A 25510-nucleotide genomic window follows, 5' to 3' on the forward strand; every position below is an offset into this window, starting at 1 on the left:
AACATTGTGAAACCCCATCTCTATTAAAACACAAAAATTAGCTGGGTGTGGTAGTGTGCACCTGTAATCCCAGCTACTCAGGAGGCTGAGGCAGGAGAATCACTTGAACCTGGGAGGCAGAGGTTGCAGTGAGCCGAGATCATGCCACTGCACTCCAGCCTGGGCGACAGAGCGAGACTCTGTCTGAAAAATAAAAATAAAAATAAAAAACAAAGACCAAATATAATCATTTTCATAAATTATGCTTTATGTCAAATTTTGCACAGTACATTTTCTCTTATGCATATCTATATATCAGCAATTACTATATGCTACATTTAATTATAATATACTTCTTCACCATTCACATAGTCTTCACAATTTGTTCTTTGTGTAGCATGTTATGTGCTCAAAGATTTAAAAAACAGAAAGAACATTGTTTTTGACCTCCCCAATGAGTGGGCTGATATATGAAAGTATATTGATATTCTGCATTTTACTTACCCGTTGAATGGGTAGGCATGAAATTTAAAGAAAAAGTATGCATTTAGCTATTACCTAAAGTATAAATCATTACTTTGATTATTGATGGTATCATTCTTACAAAAGTGTTTTATATTAGGACCTACCTATTCAGCTATTTTACATAACCAATGGAAATAATGTAATCCTAGACATGTAATTACATTGATAAAAGATATAAAAATAATATCTACTATCAAAAATTAAAATTAAAATAGGCCCAAAATAGCCTAATTTTACACCGGGTGCGGTGGCTCACACCTGTAATCCCAGTACTTTGGGAGGCCAAGGCTCCCTTGAGGTCAGGATCACTTGAGATCAGGAGTTTGAGACCAGTCTGGCCAATATGGTGAAACCCCGTCTCTACTAAAAGTACAAAAATTAGTGGCCGGGTGTGGTGGCTCATGCCTGTAATCCCAACACTTTGGGAGGCTGAGGCGGGTGGATCACAAGGTCAGGAGTTCGAGACCAGCCTGACCAACATGGTGAAACCCCATCCCTACTAAAAACACAAAAATTAGCCGGGTGTGGTGGTATGCACCTGTAATCCCAGCTACTCAGGAGGCTGAGGCAGGACAATCGCTTGAACCGGGAGGCAGAGGTTGCAGTGAGCCAAGATTGAGCCATTGCACTCCAGCCTAGGTAACAGAGTGAGACTCCGTCTAAAAAAAAATTAGCCAGGTGTGGTGGCGGGTGCCTGTAATCCCAACTACTCAGGAGGCTGAGGCAGGTGGATTGCTTGAACCCAGGAGACAGAGGTTGCAGTGAGCCAAGATTGTGCCACTGCATTCTAGCCTGGGCAACAGAGACTCCATCTCAAAAAAAAAAAAAAAAAAAAAATAGCCTGTTTAAAAAACAAAGACCTCATTCCTCAAAAATAGCTTGTTTAAAAACAAAGACCCCGTCCCAGGTTTTGGGGCCAGGTGTGGTGGCTCATGCCTTTGATCCCAGCACTTTGGGAGGCTGAGGTGGGTGGATCACTTGAGGTCAGGAGTTGGTGACCAGCCTGGCCAACATGGTGAAACCCCATCTCTACTAAAAATACAAAAAAAATAGCTGGGCGTGGTGGCATGCACCTGTAATCCCAGCTACTTGGGAGGCTGAGGTGGGAGAATCACTTTAACCCGGGAGGCGAGGTTGCAGTGAGCCAAGATCCCGCCATTGCACTCCAGCCTGGGCAACAGAGCGAGACTCTGTCTCAATAACAACAACAAAAACACATGTTTGGAAAGAAAAACATACATGGCCCAACTCCTATGCCTCTAAGTCAGTTGCCTGTAAAGAGAAAGTATTCTCACCCTTCCACCATCCCAGAATTCTTAGAGGAGCAGGACCCCTATGTGGCAGTCTAGCACTGTCTATCATGGGGTAGATAAGCCTATCTAATTCTGAGGTTCAGTATCAGGAATCGCCTGCTTACAGATGAAAGCTTCATTCTTCTCTATTTTGTCCTTTATCAGTGTAAAAGTAACATTTTGCTTCTCCATCTGGTAACTCTTTTGCTTTATAGGTTGGTTCAGGACATGAATGGAGAATAGCATTGCTATTTATTCGACCTCAAAGATCCCAATACTCTCAGTAGAATTTCAACTCTTTCTAGGATGGGAAGAAAAGAACAATGCCAACTAAATGTGACATGAAGTGACAAACGTGACATAATGCTTGTTTAATGGCATCCCTTGTTTTTCATGTTTTGAAACAGAGAGAACTAACAAAGTAGATGAATTTGGATGGGAAATCTGGATATTTTCCCTCTCAATCAGACAAATGGTCTATTCTCTTTTGTTACTATACAATACTATTCTGCCAAAGAGAGAAATGTTCTTTCCCAAGCCATGGAGTCTAAGTTTGGCAGCGCACCAAAATTATAATTTGATATTAGATGTTAAAGCTGGAAGTAAGTTTTAGTTTTTTGGCTCCTTCATTTTTGAAATGGCAAGTTACCTTTAGAAGTTGGGACAGTGTCCAACTTTCCTTTTTTAACTTGTTGTCTCTCCAAAGGCCGGACTATTGCCACAGGCTCCACTTTGTATGAATTAAAATCCCGTTTGTAGGTAGTACCAAGATCAATCTTCCCTTGTTTTGGTTTATATTCTTCTGGCACATGGCGAGGCTGTTTAACTATTTCATAAGGACGATAATCCGACCTGAAATATATAAATTTGAAACATAGCCTCACAAGTTCTTTTATTTCTAATTATTTCAATGAAATATGGAAAATGTCAAGGCTTTTTTTCCTTGAAAAGTCTGAGAAGATATTAAAATGGCAATAGTTGATAAACTACTTGAAAGAAGTAACTGAATTTCTTATAAAGTCCTATCCAGTGACTAAATATCTTGAGAAAAGTAAATATATCAAAAATTCTAGTTTTTAAAACATCATTAATTTTTAATTAATGTCAGTTAATTGGATCTTCAGTAAATAATATCCTCAAGTAATTGATTTTTTTTCTAACCTGGAAGGAAATTTCAGGTAAAATTTACTAAACCTGAAAAGTTTAAAAAATATATTCCCCCTGAGTCCACTTTGACAAAGTCCTTATTCATCCTAAAGTCTCCAGCAAACTATTTTGGCATACTTTCTTCTTTTTGAATTAATGCCGTTTTCTCGCTTATTGTTAGATGATTAGTAACTCTAGTTTTTAGACATAAATCACATTCAGATTACGGATATAAGTGTTCCTCATCTTTGGATCTCCCAGCTGGTAATGCAGCCAACCTGGGCGCTATATAACATTATGTGACAGAGGTAGTACTGCAGACACTGAGGTAAAAACTGAGGAATAGAGAAGAACACAAATTTAGACTGATCAGACTGCCTACGTCCAAATCCTGGCTCTGTCATTTACTAGCTGCAAGACCTTGGATAACTTCATTAACTGTTTATGCCCCAGTTTCTTTATATATCATAGGGCACAATAATATCTTCTATCTCACATAGTTGTTTTTAAGGATATACACACACGCTTTTAAGACTCCTTGGTACACAGTAAGATCAATATGGTAGCCACTACTGTTACTACCCTAAGACTTCATGGATTGCTTTTTTCTTCTGGACTCTATTGGCACATCACTCATTTTGTGATTAAACTATCTTGTATTAATCAATATTTGCTGCGTATGTCTGTAAGTTCCCCGAAGAAACCCGAAACCCTCACGGAATTCTTCTTCTATTCACAACATAACTTCTTAGACTAATTAACTGTTTTCTCACCCACTCCAATCCATTTCAATCTGGTTTCCAGGACTGCCACTTCCCTAATACAGCTCTAAGGTTCACCATGTCTTCATTGTGATTAAATTCATCGAACATTTTTAGTCCTCATCTTACTTGACCTCTCCAACAGTAATTGACATTATTGTCCACACTGTCTATTTCTAGGAAACGTTCTCTTCCTGACTTCCTGATTATCTTTTGCCAGTCTCCTATGCAACTTCATCTACCTTTACTCAGTCATTAAATACATGTTAGCATTCCTCAAGACTTGGACCTACCTACACATTCTTCTTTTCATCCACTGTTCACTCCTGAGGATAACTCTTCTACTCCCACAGCTTCGATTACTACCTAGATTGAAATAACCCTCAAATTTACATCTCAGCTTAGACCTCTTCTCTGAGCTCCATACCAGTATCTACGATGGTCTCTTGGATATTCAATGGCAACTCAAAACTTAGTATGTCCCAAATCAACTCGTTATTTCCCCTTAATAAATGTGGTCCTTTTTGCTTGTTCTCTATTTAAGTGAACGCTATCACCATCGCTTCAGATGCATAGTCAGAAATCTAGGACTCACCCTTCATACCTCAATTCTCTCCCCTATCTAGTCCATCATCAACTACTGTCAATTTTGCCTCATAAATCTCTCTCAAATCTAACCACATTTTTCCACATCTGCCACTACCATAATATGCAAAGTTTTTACAATAGCTCATTTGAATCACTTTAATAGCTTCCTAAACTCATTTACCCACATCCACTCTAGATCTCCCTCCAATCTTTTCTTCACATGGTACCTGAAGTAATTCTTTCCCAAGTAAATCTGATCAGGTCATTCTTGCCCTCATCTCCCTGGCCTCTTCCTTAACTCCCTTCCTCCCCTACTGCACCCTCCACCAAAAAAAAAAAAAAAAAAAAGAAACCTTCATGACGTATTACTGTAAAGACATAGACAACACTGAACATGGCTTAAAGGCTCTGCCTGGCCTCCTTCACTAGCCTCAACTCTCACTGTGCTTCCTCTTGCTTTCTCTGTTCCAGCTGGCCCTCTTTGATAATTTTCTCCCTAACACGCTCCTTCCTGCTACATGCTACTCTCTCTCTCTCTGCTTGAAATGCATTTCCTTCCCCCTCTTAATCCAGTTAATTTAACATCCTTCAGGTTTTGACTCATTTTTCTTATTCCCCTGATAAAGTCAAACTCTTATTCTGGCTGTCAAGATACCTGTGCCTTTCCTTCATAGATTTCATCATTGTTGTAATTTTAGACTTATTTGAGTAATGTTTTTGATTGCCATCTCTAATAGGTTGCAACATCTGTCAGCACAGAGATCATGACTGCTTTTGGTCACCACTATATCCCAGGTGTCTAGTATAGTGCTTGATGCTTAATAAATGCTTAATAATTTTTTTATTTAACGAATGAAGAGTAGTAGAAATCACATACCTCTGCTTCTCAAGACATGTGAGTTGTTCTTCGCTCTTCCTAAATACAAGCTAGAGGGGAATAGGCTAAAATGCAGTCAGGAAGTGAGAGAATCAGGAAGAGAAAAGCAAAGCAAAAGCTTAGAACTCTCAGTTTCTCCGGTTAGACTAGTTAAGTGTTAGAAAGTATACCTCCAAACCCAAAGCCGCTTTCTATGGAGTAGTAGTAGAGGGTGAATGCAGTCTTATTCATCTGATATATCCTAAAACATTTGATGTGTCTAGAATCCTACTCCTTCAGGGCAGGCTTCCTGCCAACTCTGGCAGTCATCTAAGTGAGCTACAACTGTACTGCTATAAAGGATCCAAAATCTTGTACAAGTTCAGACACCTCTTTACACAGTCACTTCCTGTACTATACAAATGTACAGAATGCTTTTTTGTTTGTACAGATAAATCCACTTTCTACTGCACAGTCACCACAGTCAACATGAGGGAGTCAAGTAAGAGTTTCAAGCTCCTAGATTATGACTCTTAGAAATACTGCTAGTTTCCCAGTGAAAATAGAAAGTACAGATCCAATGTCTTACTAAGTGAAGAGATGACAATTTAAGAAATGAATATTTTAGTTTTATTGGCATTTTGGACTTTGGGACTTTCTTTTTTTCTTTTTTTCTCTTTTTTAACTATTAAGGCTTACTTGAATAAGTCAACAGGGGAAATCCAGAATTGAAAAGCAACTGCCTTTTAAAAGAAAGATATGGCAGGTTAAATTTTCTTTTTTTTTTTTTTTTTTTTTTTTTTTTATTATACTTTAAGTTCTAGGGTACATGTGCATAACGTGCAGGTTTGTTACATATGTATACTTATGCCATGTTGGTGTGCTGCACCCATCAACTCGTCAGCACCCATCAATTCATCATTTATATCATGTATAACTCCCCAATGCAATCCCTCCCTCCTCCCCCCTCCCCCCTCCCCCCTCCCCATGATAGACCCCAGTGTGTGATGTTCCCCTTCCCGAGTCCAAGTGATCTCATTGTTCAGTTCCCACCTATGAGTGAGAACATGCGGTGTTTGGTTTTCTCTTCTTGTGATAGTTTGCTAAGAATGATGGTTTCCAGCTGCATCCATGTCCCTACAAAGGACGCAAACTCATCCTTTTTTATGGCTGCATAGTATTCCATGGTGTATATGTGCCACATTTTCTTAATCCAGTCTGTCACAGATGGACATTTGGGTTGATTCCAAGTCTTTGCTATTGTGAATAGTGCCGCAATAAACATACGTGTACATGTGTCTTTGTAGTAGACTAATTTATAATCCTTTGGGTATATACCCAGTAGTGGGATGGCTGGGTCATATGGTACATCTAGTTCTAGATCCTTGAGGAATTGCCATACTCTTTTCCATAATGGTTGAACTAGTTTACAATCCCACCAACAGTGTAAAAGTGTTCCTATTTCTCCACATCCTCTCCAACACCTGTTGTTTCCTGACTTCTTAATGATTGCCATTCTAACTGGTGTGAGATGGTATCTCATTGTGGTTTTGATTTGCATTTCTCTGATGGCCAGTGATGATGAGCATTTTTTCATGTGTCTGTTGGCTGTATGAATATCTTCTTTTGAGAAATGTCTGTTCATATCCTTTCCCCACTTTTTGATGGGGTTGTTTGTTTTTTTCTCGTATATTTGTTTGAGTTCTTTGTAGATTCTGGATATTAGCCCTTTGTCAGATGAGTAGGTTGCAAAAATTTTCTCCCATTCTGTAGGTTGCCTGTTCACTCTGATGGTAGTTTCTTTTGCTGTGCAAAAGCTCTTTAGTTTAATTAGATCCCATTTGTCAATTATGGCTTTTGCTGCCGTTGCTTTTGGTGTTTTAGACATGAAGTCCTTGCCCATGCCTATGTCCTGAATGGTACTACCTAGATTTTCTTCTAGGGTTTTTATGGTATTAGGTCTAACATTTAAGTCTCTAATCCATCTTGAATTAATCTTCGTATAAGGGGTAAGGAAAGGATCCAGTTTCAGCTTTCTACTTATGGCTAGCCAATTTTCCCAGCACCATTTATTAAATAGGGAATCCTTTCCCCATTTCTTGTTTCTCTCAGGTTTGTCAAAGATCAGATGGCTGTAGATGTGCGGTATTATTTCTGAGGACTCTGTTCTGTTCCATTGGTCTATATCTCTGTTTTGGTACCAGTACCATGCTGTTTTGGTTACTGTAGCCTTGTAGTATAGTTTGAAGTCAGGTAGCGTGACGCCTCCAGCTTTGTCCTTTTGACTTAGGATTGTCTTGGCAATGCGGGCTCTTTTTTGGTTCCATATGAACTTTAAAGCAGTTTTTTCCAATTCTGTGAAGAAAGTCATTGGTAGCTTGATGGGGATGGCATTGAATCTATAAATAACCTTGGGGAGTATGGCCATTTTCACGATATTGATTCTTCCTATCCATGAGCATGGTATGTTCTTCCATTTGTTTGTGTCCTCTTTGATTTCACTGAGCAGTGGTTTGTAGTTCTCCTTGAAGAGGTCCTTTACATCCCTTGTAAGCTGGATTCCTAGGTATTTTATTCTCTTTGAAGCAATTGTGAATGGAAGTTCATTCCTGATTTGGCTCTCTGCTTGTCTGTTGCTGGTGTATAAGAATGCTTGTGATTTTTGCACATTAATTTTGTATCCTGAGACTTTGCTGAAGTTGCTTATCAGCTTAAGGAGATTTTGGGCTGAGACGATGGGGTTTTCTAAATATACAATCATGTCATCTGCAAACAGGGACAATTTGACTTCTTCTTTTCCTAACTGGATACCCTTGATTTCTTTCTCTTGCCTGATTGCCCTAGCCAGAACTTCCAACACTATGTTGAATAGGAGTGGTGAGAGAGGGCATCCCTGTCTTGTGCCAGTTTTCAAAGGGAATTTTTCCAGTTTTTGCCCATTCAGTATGATATTAGCTGTGGGTTTGTCATAAATAGCTCTTATTATTTTGAGGTACGTTCCATCAATACCGAATTTATTGAGCGTTTTTAGCATGAAGGGCTGTTGAATTTTGTCAAAAGCCTTTTCTGCATCTATTGAGACAATCATGTGGTTCTTGTCTTTGGTTCTGTTTATATGCTGGATTACGTTTATTGATTTGCGAATGTTGAACCAGCCTTGCATCCCAGGGATGAAGCCCACTTGATCATGGTGGATAAGCTTTTTGATGTGCTGCTGAATCCGGTTTGCCAGTATTTTATTGAGGATTTTTGCATCAATGTTCATCAGGGATATTGGTCTAAAATTCTCTTTTTTTGTTGTGTCTCTGCCAGGCTTTGGTATCAGGATGATGTTGGCCTCATAAAATGAGTTAGGGAGGATTCCCTCTTTTTCTATTGATTGGAATAGTTTCAGAAGGAATGGTACCAGCTCCTCCTTGTACCTCTGGTAGAATTCAGCTGTGAATCCATCTGGTCCTGGACTTTTTTTGGTGGGTAGGCTATTAATTGTTGCCTCAATTTCAGAGCCTGCTATTGGTCTATTCAGGGATTCAACTTCTTCCTGGTTTAGCCTTGGGAGAGTGTAAGTGTCCAGGAAATTATCCATTTCTTCTAGATTTTCTAGTTGATTTGCGTAGAGGCGTTTATAGTATTCTCTGATGGTAGTTTGTATTTCTGTGGGGTCAGTGGTGATATCCCCTTTATCATTTTTTATTGCATCTATTTGATTCCTCTCTCTTTTTTTCTTTATTAGCCTTGCTAGCGGTCTGTCAATTTTGTTGATCTTTTCAAAAAACCAACTCCTGGATTCATTGATTTTTTGGAGGGTTTTTTGTGTCTCTATCTCCTTCAGTTCTGCTCTGATCTTAGTTATTTCTTGCCTTCTGCTAGCTTTTGAATGTGATTGCTCTTGTCTCTCTAGTTCTTTTAATTGTGATGTTAGAGTGTCAATTTTAGATCTTTCCTGCTTTCTCTTGTGGGCATTTAGTGCTATAAATTTCCCTCTACACACTGCTTTAAATGTGTCCCAGAGATTCTGGTATGTTGTATCTTTGTTCTCATTGGTTTCAAAGAACATCTTTATTTCCGCTTTCATTTCGTTATGTACCCAGTAGTCATTCAGGAGCAGGTTGTTCAGTTTCCATGTAGTTGAGCGGTTTTGATTGAGTTTCTTAGTCCTGAGTTCTAGTTTGATTGCACTGTGGTCTGAGAGACAGTTTGTTATAATTTCTGTTCTTTTACATTTGCTGAGGAGTGCTTTACTTCCAATTATGTGGTCAATTTTGGAATAAGTGCGATGTGGTGCTGAGAAGAATGTATATTCTGTTGATTTGGGGTGGAGAGTTCTATAGATGTCTATTAGGTCCGCTTGGTGCAGAGATGAGTTCAATTCCTGGATATCCTTGTTAACTTTCTGTCTCGTTGATCTGTCTAATGTTGACAGCGGAGTGTTGAAGTCCCCCATTATTATTGTATGGGAGTCTAAGTCTCTTTGTAAGTCTCTAAGGACTTGCTTTATGAATCTGGGTGCTCCTGTATTGGGTGCATATATATTTAGGAGAGTTAGCTCTTCCTGTTGAATTGATCCCTTTACCATTATGTAATGGCCTTCTTTGTCTCTTTTGATCTTTGATGGTTTAAAGTCTGTTTTATCAGAGACTAGGATTGCAACCCCTGCTTTTTTTTGTTCTCCATTTGCTTGGTAGATCTTCCTCCATCCCTTTATTTTGAGCCTATGTATGTCTCTGCATGTGAGATGGGTCTCCTGAATACAGCAGACTGATGGGTCTTGACTCTTTATCCAGTTTGCCAGTCTGTGTCTTTTCATTGGAGCATTTAGTCCATTAACATTTAAGGTTAATATTGTTATGTGTGAACTTGATCCTGCCATTATGATATTAACTGGTTATTTTGCTCGTTAGTTGATGCAGTTTCTTCCTAGCCTCGATGGTCTTTACATTTTGCCAAGTTTTTGCGATGGCTGGTACCGGTTGTTCCTTTCCATGTTTAGGGCTTCCTTCAGGGTCTCTTGTAAGGCAGGCCTGGTGGTGACAAAATCTCTAAGCATTTGCTTATCTGTAAAGGATTTTATTTCTCCTTCACTTATGAAACTTAGTTTGGCTGGATATGAAATTCTGGGTTGAAAATTCTTTTCTTTAAGAACGTTGAATATTGGCCCCCACTCTCTTCTGGCTTGTAGAGTTTCTGCCGAGAGATCTGCTGTTAGTCTGATGGGCTTCCCTTTGTGGGTGACCCGACCTTTCTCTCTGGCTGCCCTTAAGATTTTTTCCTTCATTTCAACTTTGGTGAATCTGGCAATTATGTGTCTTGGAGTTGCTCTTCTCGAGGAGTATCTTTGTGGCGTTCTCTGTATTTCCTGAATTTGAATGTTGGCCTGCCCTACTAGGTTGGGGAAGTTCTCCTGGATGATATCCTGAAGAGTGTTTTCCAACTTGGTTCCATTTTCCCCCTCACTTTCAGGCACCCCAATCAGACGTAGATTTGGTCTTTTTACGTAATCCCATACTTCTTGCAGGCTTTGCTCATTTCTTTTTCTTCTTTTTTCTTTTGGTTTCTCTTCTCGCTTCATTTCATTCATTCGATCTTCAATCGCTGATACTCTTTCTTCCAGTTGATCGAGTCGGTTACTGAAGCTTGTGCATTTGTCACGTATTTCTCGTGTCATGGTTTTCATCTCTGTCATTTCGTTTATGATCTTCTCTGCATTAATGAGTCTAGCTGTCAATTCTTCCACTCTTTTTTCAAGATTTTTAGTTTCTTTGCGCTGGGTACGTAATTCCTCCTTTAGCTCTGATAAGTTTGATGGACTGAAGCCTTCTTCTCTCCTCTCGTCCAAGTCATTCTCTGACCAGCTTTGATCCGTTGCTGGTGATGGGCTGCGCTCCTTTGCAGGGGGAGATGCGCTCTTATTTTTTGAATTTCCAGCTTTTCTGCCCTGCTTCTTCCCCATCTTTGTGGTTTTATCTGTCTCTGGTCTTTGATGGTGGTGACGAACTGATGGGGTTTTGGTATAGGTGTCCTTCCTGTTTGATAGTTTTCCTTCTGACAGTCAGAAGGACTGTCTGTTGGTCTGTTGGAGATTGCTTGAGGTCCACTCCAGACCCTGTTTGCCTGGGTATCAGCAGCAGAGGTTGCCGAAGATAGAATATTGCTGAACAGCGAGTGTACCTGTCTGATTCTTCCTTTGGAAGTGTCCTCTCAGGGGTGTACTCCACCCTGTGAGGTGTGGGGTGTCAGACTGCCCCTAGTGGGGGATTTCTCCCAGCTAGGCTACTCAGGGGTCAGGGACACACCTGAGCAGGCAGTCTGTCCGTTCTCAGATCTCAACCTCTGCGTTGGGAGATCCGCGGCTCTCCCCAAAGCTGTCAGACAGAGTCGTTCGCGTCTGCACCGGCTCCCGCTACTTCCCCTGTTGGTCTTCAGCTGTGCGCTGTCCCCAGAGGTGGAGACTACAGAGACAGGCAGGCTTCCTTGAGCTGCTGTGAGCTCCACCCAGTTCGAGCTTCCCAGCGGGTTTGTTTACCTACTTAAGCCTCAGCAATGGCGGGCGCCCCTCCCCCAGCCTCGCTGCTGCCTTGCGGATAGATCGCGGCAGACTGCTGTGTTAGCAGTGAGGGAGGCTTCGTGGGCGTGGGACCCTCCCGGCCAGGTGTGGGATATATTCTCCTGGAATGCCTGTATGCTTACAGCGCAGTATTGGGGTGGGAGTTACCCGATTTTCCAGGTGTTGTGTGTCTCAGTTCCCCTGGCTAGGAAAACGGATCCCCTTCCCCCTTGCGCTTCCAGGTGAGGCGATGCCTCGCCCTGCTTCAGCTCTCGCTGGTCAGGCTGCAGCAGCTGACCAGCACCGATTGTCCGGCACTCCCTAGTGAGATGACCCCAGTACCTCAGTTGAAAATGCAGAAATCACCGGTCTTCTGTGTCGCTCGCGCTGGGAGTTGGAGACTGGAGTTGTTCCTATTCGGCCATCTTGCTCCGCCCCCAGGTTAAATTTTCTTAATTGCTACACTTAGAACTGGTTAAAAGCATAATCTCTGTTCAATAAATACAAATATTGTAAAATTTATTTTAAATCTCTAATATGAACCATTAAAGCATCAAGAAATAAATATTAATAAATTAAAATGAAGACAAAGAGCCATTCCCATTTAATCAGTCTCAACCAGTTGTTCAATTTATTCATCTCACTTATTATAATCCATAATTATCTTAGTTATTTATCTGATATTTTCATATCTGGACTTTCCCACAACACTATAAACAACAGTAAAGCAAAGACCATCTCTGTTTTATGTTCCATGTCATCCTCAGTGAGCAGTCCAGTTCCTGACCTACTGCACTGAATCAGTGGCAACAGAATCACTAGCAATGCTGGTTAAAAACGCAGTTTCCTGAGACCCACTCTATTATCTACTGGCTCTTTTAGATGGAGATCTGGAATCTGCAATTGTAACACTTCTAGATGACACTACTGCATACCAAAATCTGAGGACTAAGTAAAATCTTCCATCTGTGGAAGAGCCATACACCTACACAAGTAACTAGAGTCACCAAAGTATTATTACTGCAAGGAATGCCTGAAATGTTAAAAATAGAAATATTAGACTAAAAGTTTAAAAGTCTCCACCTTTGCTATATAAGAATGAGCTGCATCTGAAATGAAATGAAAATGGCTAACATCAAAATCTAAAGCTATTACAGAGCATTTTTAAAACTCTAAATTATAGAAATATGATGTCTGAGTTCCTCGAAAGCAGGAACTTCAACTTGTGAAAGGAAAATAAATCTTGGGGCCCCGAAATCACTAAGCTAAGGGGAAAAGTGAAGCTGGGAACTCCTTAGGACAAACCTGTCTCCCATTCTATTCATAGTCACCCCTCTGCTCACTGAGATAAATGCATATCTGATTGCTTCCTTTGGAGAAGCTCATCAGAAACTCAAAAGAATGCAACCATTTGTCTCTTATCTACCTATGACCTGCAAGCTCACTCCCAGTTTCGAATTTGTTCCGCCCTTCTGGAACGAACCAATATTCATCTAACATATATGTTGATTGACGTGTGTCTCCCTAAAACGTATAAAACCAAACTGTGCTCTGACCACCTTGGGCACATATTATTGGGACCTCCTGAGGCTGTGTCACCAGCACGCACCCTCAACCTTGGCAAAATAAACTTCCTAAATTAACTGAGACCTATCTCAGATATTTGGGGTTCACAAACTTATTGGAATTTTTATACTTAACACTAGGATTGTACCTTGAATATAGTATATACATTAACAGTTCAAATAAAATAATGAGTAAATATACTTAACCCACCTAACTGACAAAAATTTGAGAAATCAAAAAAGGTAAGTTCAAATGAAAAGTACAGATTTAAGAGGATTTTTTTTCATCACTCACTGAACAAATATTGGGTACCTACTATGTGCTAGTAGGCATTGTATTAGTTTTCTAAAAATAGAATGCTGAGATAACAATAGACTTAGTTCCTGCTTTCATGAAACACTGAAACCAACCTAACGATAAATAACAGGAAGGTGCTTTGGGAGATTACATAGAAGAATTTTACCTAATCTGAAAACTGGATGAAGTGTCAGAGAAGGCTTACTCAAGTGACAATTTAGTTGAGATCTGCAGATTGAATGAGCATTAGCTAAGAGAGGGAAGGAAAATTGCAGGTAGGGAAAATAGTATCTTGGAAGACCCTGAGACAAGGAAACCTGGCACTTTCCAAATAAATAAAAAATGGCCCATGGGATGGAGCATAAAAGTGAAAAGGGCACTACAGTGAAAATGAATTAGAGAATTAAGTAGTGAGCAAACCATGCCTCCACATGGTTTTGATAAGGATTCTGGTTTGTGTTAAACACAATGGGAAAGTTTAAGAGTATTTTAAGCAGAAAAGTGATAGGATTTGGTTTGCATTTGGGAAGGCTGAAGTATTGAAAACAGATCAAACTGCAAAAACTAGAGTAGATTCAGATATTATACTTAGAAAGCGACTGCATTCCTCTAGGTCAAGCTTGTCCAACCTGCAGCCTATGGGCTGCATGCGGCCCAGGACGGCTTTGAATGAAGTCCAACACAAATTTGTAAACTTTCTTAAAACATTATGAGATTTTCTTGTGATTTTTTTTTTTTTTTTTTGCTCATCAGCTATGGTTGGTGTTATTGGATTTGATGTGCGGCCCAAGACAATTCTTCCAATGTGGCCCAGGGAAGCCAAAAGATTGGACACCCTGCTGTAGGTGGTGGTGACAGTGGAAAGCAGACAAATATTAGATATTTTAGGAAGTTAAAAAAAAATAGAACTTCTTATATCCCTTTTTTCTTCTCACACTTTGTCAACCTAATTCTCATTTTTCTGTTTTTTTTCAAGCTGTGACTTAACTAGTCTCTTGCCTATTAGATTGGTTCAACTTAAATCAATGAAACAGTAATTTAAATAGCTAGAAAAATTTATTGACAGCAGAAGAGTTGGGAGAAAAATAAGTAAAGCAAATAGTTACTAAATATTTACTTAAATGTAGTTATTCCTTCCATTTTAACACGGCATGCTCGAATTTCTTGCTTGGGTTTAAGACTTTGAGTTGGAAGAACATTGTCATACATAGGATATTTTTCCAAATACTCAGTTGTAGGGCAAAACATCCCAGAATTTTCATAAATCCTTGTGGTTCCATGTGGACAATGATGTCGCCTGTGCAAAAAATAAACTGAAAGATTAACTTTAAAAAACATTTTGTGTTGTAATTGCATTTTAATCAGAGACCACCAATAAACTCACAATTTCTAAATTCTAGAGCTTTACTGAAAAAAAACTTTTTCCTCTATAAAAACAATCTATCAATAATGGTCTATCTCTACGTGGTGGAAGCACAGCAATTAAGTGTCTCATAACAATTTAGTGTCTTGTTACACTATAGAAGCTGAAAAGCTAATAGGGAATTTCTCATGCTCTTGCAGGAAGGTTCCACATACAATTTAGGTTTCACCTACTACATGTATTCACTTGATACTTTGACTCAGAACAGAGCTACATAAGGAGAGAGTCAAGGCACAACATTTATTTTGCTTGCATGGAATGTAATAGAGGCAACAAGAGATTGGAGTTAGAAGTTGTTAGGTGGCATCTTGATTTGCAAGCTGGTTTCCTAACTTGGCAGCTTCTTGACCTTGGAAGAGATGAGTGATTCTGGAGTCTACAGCTCTGCTGCAATTTTCTGATTGTGGCAGAGGCAGCGGCTCCCTTGTCAGTCCTGTTCTGTGGTAAAATTTTTGGAAGTTTTTCCTGGAAGCTTATTTTGAAAATGATTTCTTAAGTTCTTCCAAGTGATATATATATATATATATATTCCTTAATAAATTCCTTTTTGCCTAAACTAACCAGAGAAGATTATGTTATCCATAACTAAGAATCTTGACCAATATATCATATAAGCTAATAGAATACAGTTATTTAAAAGAATGAGGGTGGCTTTTATGCATGTTCACTGGAAGATGGTAAGATTGTAAATAGTAAAAACCCAGATTGTAGAATAGTATGCTCAGGGTTTTCTGTTCCAAGATGGTAGAATAGGAACAGCTCCACTCTGCAGCTCGCAGCATGATCGACACAGAAGATGGTGATTTCTGCATTTCCAACTGAGCCTCCACTGGTGATACCCAGGCAAACAGGGTCTGGAGTGAACTCCAGCAAACTCCAACAGACCTGAAGCTGAGGGACCTGACTCTTAGAAGGAAAACTAACAAACAGAAAGGAATAGCATCAACAGCAACAAAAAGGACATCCACCCCAAAATCCCACCTGAAGGTCACCAGCATCAAAGACCACAGGTAGATAAAACCACAAAGATGGGGACAAACCAGAGCAGAAAAGCTGAAAATTCTAAAAACCAGAGCGCCTCTTCTCCTCCAAAGGATGGCGGCTCCTTGCCAGTAACGGAACAAAGCTGGATGGAGAATGATTTTGACAAGTTGACAGAAGTAGGCTTCAGAAGGTCGGTAATAACACACTTCTCCGAGCTAAAGGAGGATGTTTGAACCCATCACAAGGAAGACAAAAACCTAGAAAAAAGATTAGACAAATGGCTAACTAGAATAAACAGTGTAGAGAAGACCTTAAACGATCTGATGGAGCTGAAAACCATGGCACGAGAACTATGTGACACATGCACAAGCTTCAGTAGCCGATTCAATCAAGTAGAAGAAAAGGTATCAGTGATTGAAGATCAAATTAATGACATAAAGTGAGCAGAGAAGTTTAGAGAAAAAAGAGTAAAAAGAATCAAACAAAGCCTTCAAGAAATATGGGACTATGTGAAAAGACCAAATCTACGTTTGGTTGGGGTACCTGAAAGTGACAGGGAGAATGGAACCAAGTTGGAAAACACTATGCAGGATATTATCCAGGAGAACTTCCCCAACCTAGCAAGGCAGGCCAACATTCAAATTCAGAAAATACAGAGAACACCACAAAGATACTCCTTGAGAAGAGCAAACCCAAGACATATAATTGTCAGATTCACCAAGGTTGAAATGAAGGAAAAAATGTTAAGGGCAGCCAGAGAGAAAGGTCAGGTTACCGACAAAGGGAAGCCCATCAGACTAATAGCAGATCTCTTGGCAGAAACTCTACAAGCCAGAAGAGAGTGGGGGCCAATATTCAACATACTTATAGAAAAGAATTTTCAACCAAGAATTTCATATCCAGCCAAACTAAGCTTCATAGTGAAGGAGAAATAAAATCCTTTACAGATAAGCAAATGTTGAAAGATTTTGTCACCACCAGGCCTGCCTTACAAGAGCTCCTGAAGGAGGCACTAAACATGGAAAGGAACAACTGGTACCAGCCACTGCAAAAACATGCCAAATTGTAAAGACCATTGATGCTGGGAAGAACCTGCATCAACTAATGGGCAAAATAACCAGCTAACATTATAATGACAGGATCAAATTCACACATAACAATATTAACCTTAAATGTAAATGGGCTAAATGCCCCAATTAAAAGATGCAGACTGGCAAATTGGATAAAGAATCAAGACCCATCAGTGTGCTGTATTCAGGAGACCCATCTCATATGCAGAGACACACATATGCTCAAAAGAAAGGGATGGAGGAAGGTCTATTAAGCAAATGGAAAGCAAAAACAAGGAGGGGTTGCAATCCTAGTCGCTGATAAAACAGACGTTAAACCAACAAAGATCAAAAGAGACAAAGACGACCATTACATACTGGTAAAGGGATCAATTCAACAAGAAGAGCTAACTATCCTAAATATATATGCACTTAATACAGGAGCACCCAGATTCATAAAGCAAGTCCTTAGGGACCTACAAAGAGAGTTAGACTCCTGCACAATAATAATTGGAGACTTTAATACCCCACTGTCAATATTTTAGACAGATCAACAAGACAGAAGGTTAACAAGGATATCCAGGACTTGAACTCAGCTCTGCACCAAGTGGACCTAATAGATATCCACAGAACTCTCCACCCCAAGTCAACAGAATACACATTCTTCTCAGCACTGCATCACACTTATTCCAAAATTGACCACATAGTTGGAAGTAAAGCATTCCTCAGCAAATGTGAAAAACAGAAATCACAACAGTCTCTCAGACCACAGTGCAATCAAATTAGAACTCAGGATTAAGAAACTCACTCAAAACCGTACAACTACATGGAAACTGAACAACCTGCTCCTGAACGACTACTAGGTAAATAATGAAATTAAAACAGAAATAAAGATGTTCTTTGAAACCAATGAGAATAAAGACACAACGTACCAGAATCTCTGGAACACATTTAAAGCAGTGTGTAGAGGGAAATTTACAGCATTAAATGTCCACAAGAGAAAGCAGGAAAGATCTAAAATCGACTACCCTAACATCACAATTAAAAGAACTAGAGAAGCAAGAGCAAACAAATTCAAAAGCTAGCAGAAGGCAAGAAATAATTAAGATCAGAGCAGAACTGAAGGAGATAGAGACACAAAAAACCCTTTAAAAAAATCAATGAATCCAGGAGGTGGTTTTTCGAAAAGATCAACAAAATTGATAGACTGCTAGCAAGGCTAGTAAAGAAGAAAGGAGAGAAGAATCAAATAGATGCAAAGAACAATGATAAAGGGGATATCACCACAGATCCCACAGAAATACCAACTATCATCAGATAATACTATAAACACCTCTATGCAAATAAACTAGAAAACCTAGAAGAAATGGATAAATTCCTGGACACACACACCCTCCCAAGACTAAACCAGGAAGAAGGTGAATCTCTGAATAGCCCAATAACAGGCTCTGACATTGAGGCAATAATTAATAGCCTACCAACCAAAAAACGTCCAGGACTAGATGGATTCATAGCTGAATTCTATCAGAGGTACAATGAGGAGCTGGTACCATTCCTTCTGAAACTATTCCAATCAACAGAAAAACAGAGAATCCTCCCTAACTCATTGTATGAAGCCAGCATCATCCTGATACCAAAACCTGGCAGAGCCACAACAAAAAAAGAGAATTTTAGACCAATATCCCTGATGAACATCAATGCAAAATCCTCAATAAAATACTGGCAAACCGAATCCAGCAGCACATCAAAAAGCTTATCTACCATAATCAAGTGGGCTTCATCCCTGGGATGCAAGGCTGGTTCAACATATGCAAATCAATAAAGGTAATCCATCACATAAACAGAACCAATGACAAAAGCCACATGATTATCTCAATAGATGCAGAAAAGGCCTTTGACAAAATTCAACACTCTTTCATGCTAAAAACTCTCAATAAACTAGGTATTGATGGAACGTATCTCAAAATAATAAGAGCTATTTATGACAAACCCACAGCCAATATCATACTGAATGGGCAAAAACTGGAATCATTCCTTTTGAAAACTGGCATAAGACAGGGATGCCCTCTCTCACCACTCCTATTCAACATAGTGTTGGAAGTTCTGGCCAGGGAAATCAGGCAAGAGAAAGAAATAAAGGGTATTCAATTAGGAAAAGAGGAAGTTAAATTGTCCCTGTTTGCAGATGATGTGATTGTATATTTAGAAAACCCCGTCATCTCAGCCCAAAATCTCCTTAAGCTGATAAGCAACTTCAGTAAAGTCTCAGGATACAAAATAAATGTGCAAAAATCACAAGCTCTCCTATACACCAGTAACAGATAAACAGAGAGCCAAATCATGAGTAAACTCCCATTCACAATTACTACAAAGAGTATAAAATACCCAGGAAACCAACTTATAAGGGATGTGAAGGACCTCTTCAAGGAGAACTACAAACTGCTCAATGAAATAAAAGAGGACACAAACAAATGGAAGAACATTCCATGCTCATGGATAGGAAGAATCAATATCATGAAAATGGCCATACTACCCAAGGTAATTTATAGATTCAATGCCACCCCATCAAGCTACCAATGACTTTCTTCACAGAATTGGAAAAAACTACTTTAAAGTTCATATGGAACAAAAAAAGAGCTCACATTGCCAAGACAATCCTAAACAAAAAGAACAAAGCTGGAGGCATCACACTACCTGACTTCAAACTATACTACAAGGCTACAGCAACCAAAACACCATGCTACTGGTACCAAACAGAGAGATAGACCAACGGAAAAGAACAGAGCCCTCAGAAATAATACCACACATCTACAACCATCTGATCTTTGACAAACCTGACAAAAACCAGAAATGGGGAAAGGACTCCCTATTTAATAAATGGTGCTGGGAAAACTAGCTAGTCATATGTAGAAAGCTGAAACTGGATCCCTTCTTTACACTTTATACAAAATTAATTCAAGATGTATTAAACACTTAAATGTTAGACCTAAAACCATAAAAACCCTAGAAGAAAACTTAGGCAATACCACATAGGACAAGGACTTCACCAGTAAAACACCAAAAGCAATAGCAACAAAAGCCAAAATAGACAAATGGGATCTAATTAAACTAAAGAGCTTCTGCACAGCAAAAGAAACTACCATCAGAGTGAACAGGCAACCTACAGAATGGGACAAAATTTTTGCAATCTACCCATCTGACAAAGAGCTAACATCCAGAATCTACAAACAACTTAAACAAATTTACAAGAAAAAAACAAACAATCCCATCAAAAAGTGGGCGAATGATATGAACAGACCTTTCTCAAATGGAGCCATTTATTCAGCCAACAGATACATGAAAAAATGCTCATCCTCACTGGTCATCAGAGAAATGCAAATCAAAACCACAATGAGATACCATCTCATACCAGTTAGAATGACGATCATTAAAAAGTCAGGAAACAACAGATGCTGGAAAGGATGTGGAGAAATAGGAAAGCTTTTACATTGTTGGTGGAAGTGTAAACTAGTTCACCCATTGTGGAAGACAGTGTGGTGATTCCTCAAGGATCTAGAACTAGAAATACCATTTGACCCAGCAATCCCATTACTGGGTATATATCCAAAGGATTACAAATCATGCTACTATAAACACAAATGCACACGTATGTTTATTGCGGTACTGTTCATGATAGCAAAGACTTGGAACCAACCCAAATGTCCATCAATGACAGACTGGATTAAGAAAAGGTGGCACATATACACCATGGAATACTATGCAGCCATAAAAAAGGATGAGTTCATATCCTTTGTAGGGACATGGATGAAGCTGGAAACTATCATCCTGAGCAAACTACCACAAGGACAGAAAAGCAAACACTGCATGTTCTCACTCATAGGTGGGAATTGAACAATGAGAACACTGGAACACAGGGCCGGGAACATCACATATGGGGGCCTGTTGTGGGGTAGGGGGCAGGGGGATGGATAGCATTAGGAGAAATACCTAACGTAAATGATGAGTTAATGGGTGCAGCAAACCAACATGGCACGTGTATATCTATGTAACAAACCTGCACGTTGTGCATATGTACCCTAGCACTTAAAGTATAATAATAATACAAAAGAACGCTTTCAAAGGAATAATAAAAAAATAGTATGCTCAGAATATTCTCTTTTCTTGTTAAAAAAAAAAAAAAAATCAATGCAGGCCGGGTGCAGTGGCTCATGCCTGTAATCCCAGCACTTTGGGAGGCCGAGGCAGGCGGATCACCGGGTCAGGAGATAGAGGCCAACATGGTGAAACCCTGTCTCCACTAAAAATACAAAAATAAGCTGGGTGCGGTGGTGCTTGCCTGTAATCCCAGCTACTCAATAAGCTGAGGCAGGAGAATTGCTTGAACACAGGAGGTGGAGGTTGCAGTGAGCCGAGATTGTGCCACTGCCCTCCAGTCTGGCAACAGAGCGAGACTCTGTCTCAAAAAAAAAAGAAAGGAAGGAAGGAAGGAAGGAAGGAAGGAAGGAAGGAAGGAAGGAGGGAAGGAAGGCACATGTAAAGCAAGTCTTAAAGAACATTTGTTATCTGTGGAAGATAGAATTATGAAGGCGTTTTATAATATATTTTTGCTCAGATTTTTATGACACCTCGTGTGTATTTATTTATTGCATTATCAGAAAATAAAGATAAAACCCTTAAAAAACAAAACAATCACAACCAAAAAAAAAACAAAAAGTAAAATCACAGCATTCCAAGGGTTGCCCTCAACATAATGAAGACTGAATTTCCTAACAGTTGAATGTGAAAGGAACTTAACGTTGGATATGAATTAGAAAAAAAGTAAAAATTTTCTCCTGCACACCAGTCTGCAGATTCATACACCCAAAGTTAATTTGTTGATATTTTAATCTACTTCTAATTACGAACTGTGTTTATTATGAGACTATCAAAAAAACTGCTTTCCATCAACATGCAGGTGTTTTCTTTGAAGGGGATTCCAAATACGAAGGGATTGACACGTTCATATTTACTTAGCAAATAATGATCTAATCCCTGGGTCAACAGTGAAGCTGAGGAAGGAGAAGACTGTTTCTACGTGATGGCAGGACTCAGTTGGATTCTAGGTTTCAGGGTGGGGACTACTGTACTGGCTTTTCAGTCAGGCGGATCCCAAAGAACTGCTGCCTGGAAGGGAATGGGAATATGGTCTGGCTGGGAGGACAGAAAGCAGATGAAAGAAAGTGTGATATTGGTTGCAGACTCAGGGCCTTCAGCACTGTTCTTTCTTACCTTTGTGGTGGGGGATGATGGGGTGGAAACGCATTCTCCCAGTCGGATCACATCCCACTACTCACCAGTCTTATATCCCGTCGCGGCTTCACATATATTATTTACCTGGCCTGTGTGGCATTTTACTTTGCATCCTTGATTGGGAGTCTCAGGGGCTACGAAGAAACGTTTTACCCCCAGGTAGCCGGCGGGTGCGGAGAGAGTATTACTCGAGCGGGATAAGTGGGGATGTCGCTGCGCCCTCGTCCCTTGATCTGTGGGGGACGGCCATTCTCAGGGTTCCCGAGGAGCTGGCTCCGTGCACCTAGGCCCCAGGTCGGCTCCCAAGCCCCGGCCCGCCACTACACCAGCCACTTCTTACCCGCAGGTACAAATCTGACACAGACACCAGTTCCTCATGCTCTCGGCTCCCAGGTTTTCTTTCAGCTCGCCTCAGCACTTGCAGCTTCTTCACTCTTACAGAGCCCGCCGTAGTCAAGGCAACAGAGGGATGCTAGGTGACGGACGCTGCGCCGGCTTCCGGCGGCGTAAGAGACGCGTCAGTACTGGCGTGCCGGACCCGCAGAGTTTTCCGCGTTCCGAAGCTCTTGGTGTGGCCCGGACCCGGGAGGAGGAACAGGGCTGGTGGAGCTGCTGCAGACGGTGATTGCGGGCTCGCGTTAGGAACTGGCATCTTCCTCGGCCAGCCTCTGGGCGGTGCTGGAGGACCCCGCTCGCTGCGGCTCTGAGGCGGAAACCCGGGCTGGGGCCGAGCACGGGCTGGGAGCGGCCGTCCCCGGAGTGTGACTTCCAGTCTGGGGCCCGGGCGTGGCCTGTCTGTGTGGACCCGGGATCCTCAAAGAGAACGAATCCAGGACCCTGCAGAAATGACGGGCATGTAGAGTAGACGTTTTTCCTGTTTATTTAGAAAGGAATGAAAGACCGGCAGTGCACCTGCTTGGATAATAAGCACGTGACCCAAAACTTTGTTCGGGCTCCGTGGGCAGGAATAAAGCTGGGTATTCGACCTCGCGCGAGGACTAGCGAGAATGTCAGAATGAGGGACTTGGGGGAAGACTGAAGAGAGAAAGGGAGCATCTTTTCAGCATCTTCTCAGCCTCCTGCATGCAACACTTCCTGTACGTGGCCATTGGCCTGGAGAAGTTTACCAGAGTACTCCTCCTCCGGCAGGGTTACTGGTGTCACTGTGCACCCAGCCCCTTGGAACTGCGTGATTCATCGCAGCCTTCGGATCCGGAAGGATGAGCAAACTCCTCAATTACAATCGTAGTAGGATACTGACTTTAGTGCTCAGCCTGGAATTGGCTGAGGCATGAAATTGACTGATGGCTCAGAATAGTTGGCCTAGAATATTATAGGCTGGCACTTCAGATCTGTGAGAAAAAAATGAACCTTTCAAATGGTTCTTGGGCAATTGGTTATCCATGTGAAAAAAAAAAAATTGGACCTCTACTTAATACCACACACAAATCAATTGCACAGTTAAGGTATTTATATTTAAAATCAAAACTGTAAAGCTTTTAGAAAATAAGCTAATGTTTCTGTGTTAAATAAATAAGCTAATAACCTCTGTTTCAGTCTCTGCTCAGAATTTTTCAAATTGCTTATAAATAGGAAAAGAATGGCTATGTTATTGATGTTTAGAAAGAATTCTCCCAAGTGCTACTCTCTATAAGTTGTTCTTAAACTGCACCATCATTTATGGCTGATATTTGGATGAGCAACACTGTGGGGAGGGTATGCAGTATTTGAATACATTTATGAGTTCCTAGTGGTAATGTTTTTCAATTTGTCATGTTCCCTTCCCCTCAACCAACTTCACTTCTCCATCCCCTCATCATCTTAAAAAAAGAGAGGGCCAGGCGAGGTGGCTCATGCCTCTAATGCTAGCACTTTGGGAGGCCAAGGTGGGTTGATCATCTGAGGTCAGGAGTTCAAGACCAGCCTGGCCAACATGGCGAAACCCCGTCTCTACTAAAAATACAAAAATTAGCCAGGCGTGTTAGCACATGCCTGTAATCTCAGCTATTTGGGAGGCTGAGGCAAGAGAATCATTTGAACCTGGGAAGCAGAGTTTGCAGTGAGCCAAGATTGTGCCACTGCATTCCAGCTTGGTCAACAGAATAAAACTCTGTCTCAAAAATAAATAAATAAAAAGAGAGAGGCTCTATATAGTTTAAAATTTAAGTATTGGCTGGGCATGGTGGTTCACACCTGTAATCTCAGCACTTTGGGAGGCCATGGTGGGAGGATCACTTGAGCTAGGAGTTCGAGACTAGTGTCTACAAAAATAAATAAAAATAAAAAAATAAAATTTAAGTATTTAAAACAAAAAAAATCTAAATTAGCAAAATTAATGTTACATTTTAATTATGTGGGAAGTGAAGATGCCTATGTTGCATTTTTCCAGTTAAGGTACATGGACAGCAGAGAAGATGAACAGATCCAAGGGATCACTATGAAATCCAGTGCCATTTCACTGCATTATGCAACAGGTAAATCAATCTGTTTTACAGAAACACAGCTTTGCATCTTTCATGTCCTCCTCTCTCTGAATTAATTGCATGCCTCAGTTTCTTTGCTTATATTCTACATATTTTATTCTGGCCTTTCCACATGATCTGTTGTCAGAGTCAGGCTGTCCAGGCTTGGATGCAGAGGGAAACCTCTGACTGGCTTACGGGCAGAAGAACTGGCAGTTCACACTGGCCCCATCCACCAGGTGCTTGTATGGATTTCTTCACAAGGAAAGTCAGGAGCCCTAGGCCTTTAGCTGGTTCAGCCTTACTATTCTGCCTCATGGCCTAGCCTGCATGTTAGATTTGGAGTCTTACTTACTTAAAAGTAGACTGGCATGATCAGGACCAGCTTGCTATCCTCAAATGAGGATGCTACTTTGATAGTAACACTTCTAGGAATTTATCTGACAGAAATAGTCATGTCAGTGTATGAGATACATGTCACTGATATTCACTAAAAAGTTTGTATTCGTGAAAAAAATACCAACAACCTGAATGTCAGTAGGAGAATGGTTAAATAAACTGATACATCCAAGCTGTGAAATACTGTGCAGCTGTTAAACCTACTGTTTAATATATATGTCATTGTATAGGGAAGAATGGTATGTTAAGAGATAGAAAACAAATTGCAGACTATTTTTGTAAGATATGAATGTGTTTGGGTAATAAAAATATATATGCAGATAAAGGTGTCTGGAAGGATACTTACCAAA

The 25510-nt window shown here is 40.4% G+C and overlaps 2 protein-coding genes across 2 annotated transcripts in view; one reads left to right on the forward strand and one right to left on the reverse strand.

The window, feature by feature from the left end:
• Positions 1-22752, reverse strand: part of LOC104670008 (stabilizer of axonemal microtubules 2-like) — a 38396-nt gene extending 15644 nt beyond the window's left edge. The window contains exons 1-3 of the mRNA XM_030929839.1: positions 22640-22752; positions 14672-14851; positions 2446-2648 (exon numbers count right to left, since the gene is read on the reverse strand). Coding sequence (XP_030785699.1) covers positions 2446-2648; positions 14672-14851; positions 22640-22677 — 421 coding nt within the window. The 5' untranslated portion in view covers positions 22678-22752. The remainder of the gene's footprint in view (positions 1-2445; positions 2649-14671; positions 14852-22639) is intronic.
• Positions 22753-24634: 1882 nt separating this feature from the next.
• The window catches only part of LOC104670009 (elongation factor-like GTPase 1), a 44845-nt gene continuing 43969 nt past the window's right edge, over positions 24635-25510 (forward strand). The window contains exon 1 of the mRNA XM_030930832.1: positions 24635-24773. Within this exon, the coding sequence (XP_030786692.1) occupies positions 24635-24773 (139 nt within the window). The remainder of the gene's footprint in view (positions 24774-25510) is intronic.

This window comes from Rhinopithecus roxellana, chromosome 5 (assembly GCF_007565055.1).
Source record: "Rhinopithecus roxellana isolate Shanxi Qingling chromosome 5, ASM756505v1, whole genome shotgun sequence".
Lineage (NCBI taxonomy): Eukaryota > Metazoa > Chordata > Mammalia > Primates > Cercopithecidae > Rhinopithecus > Rhinopithecus roxellana.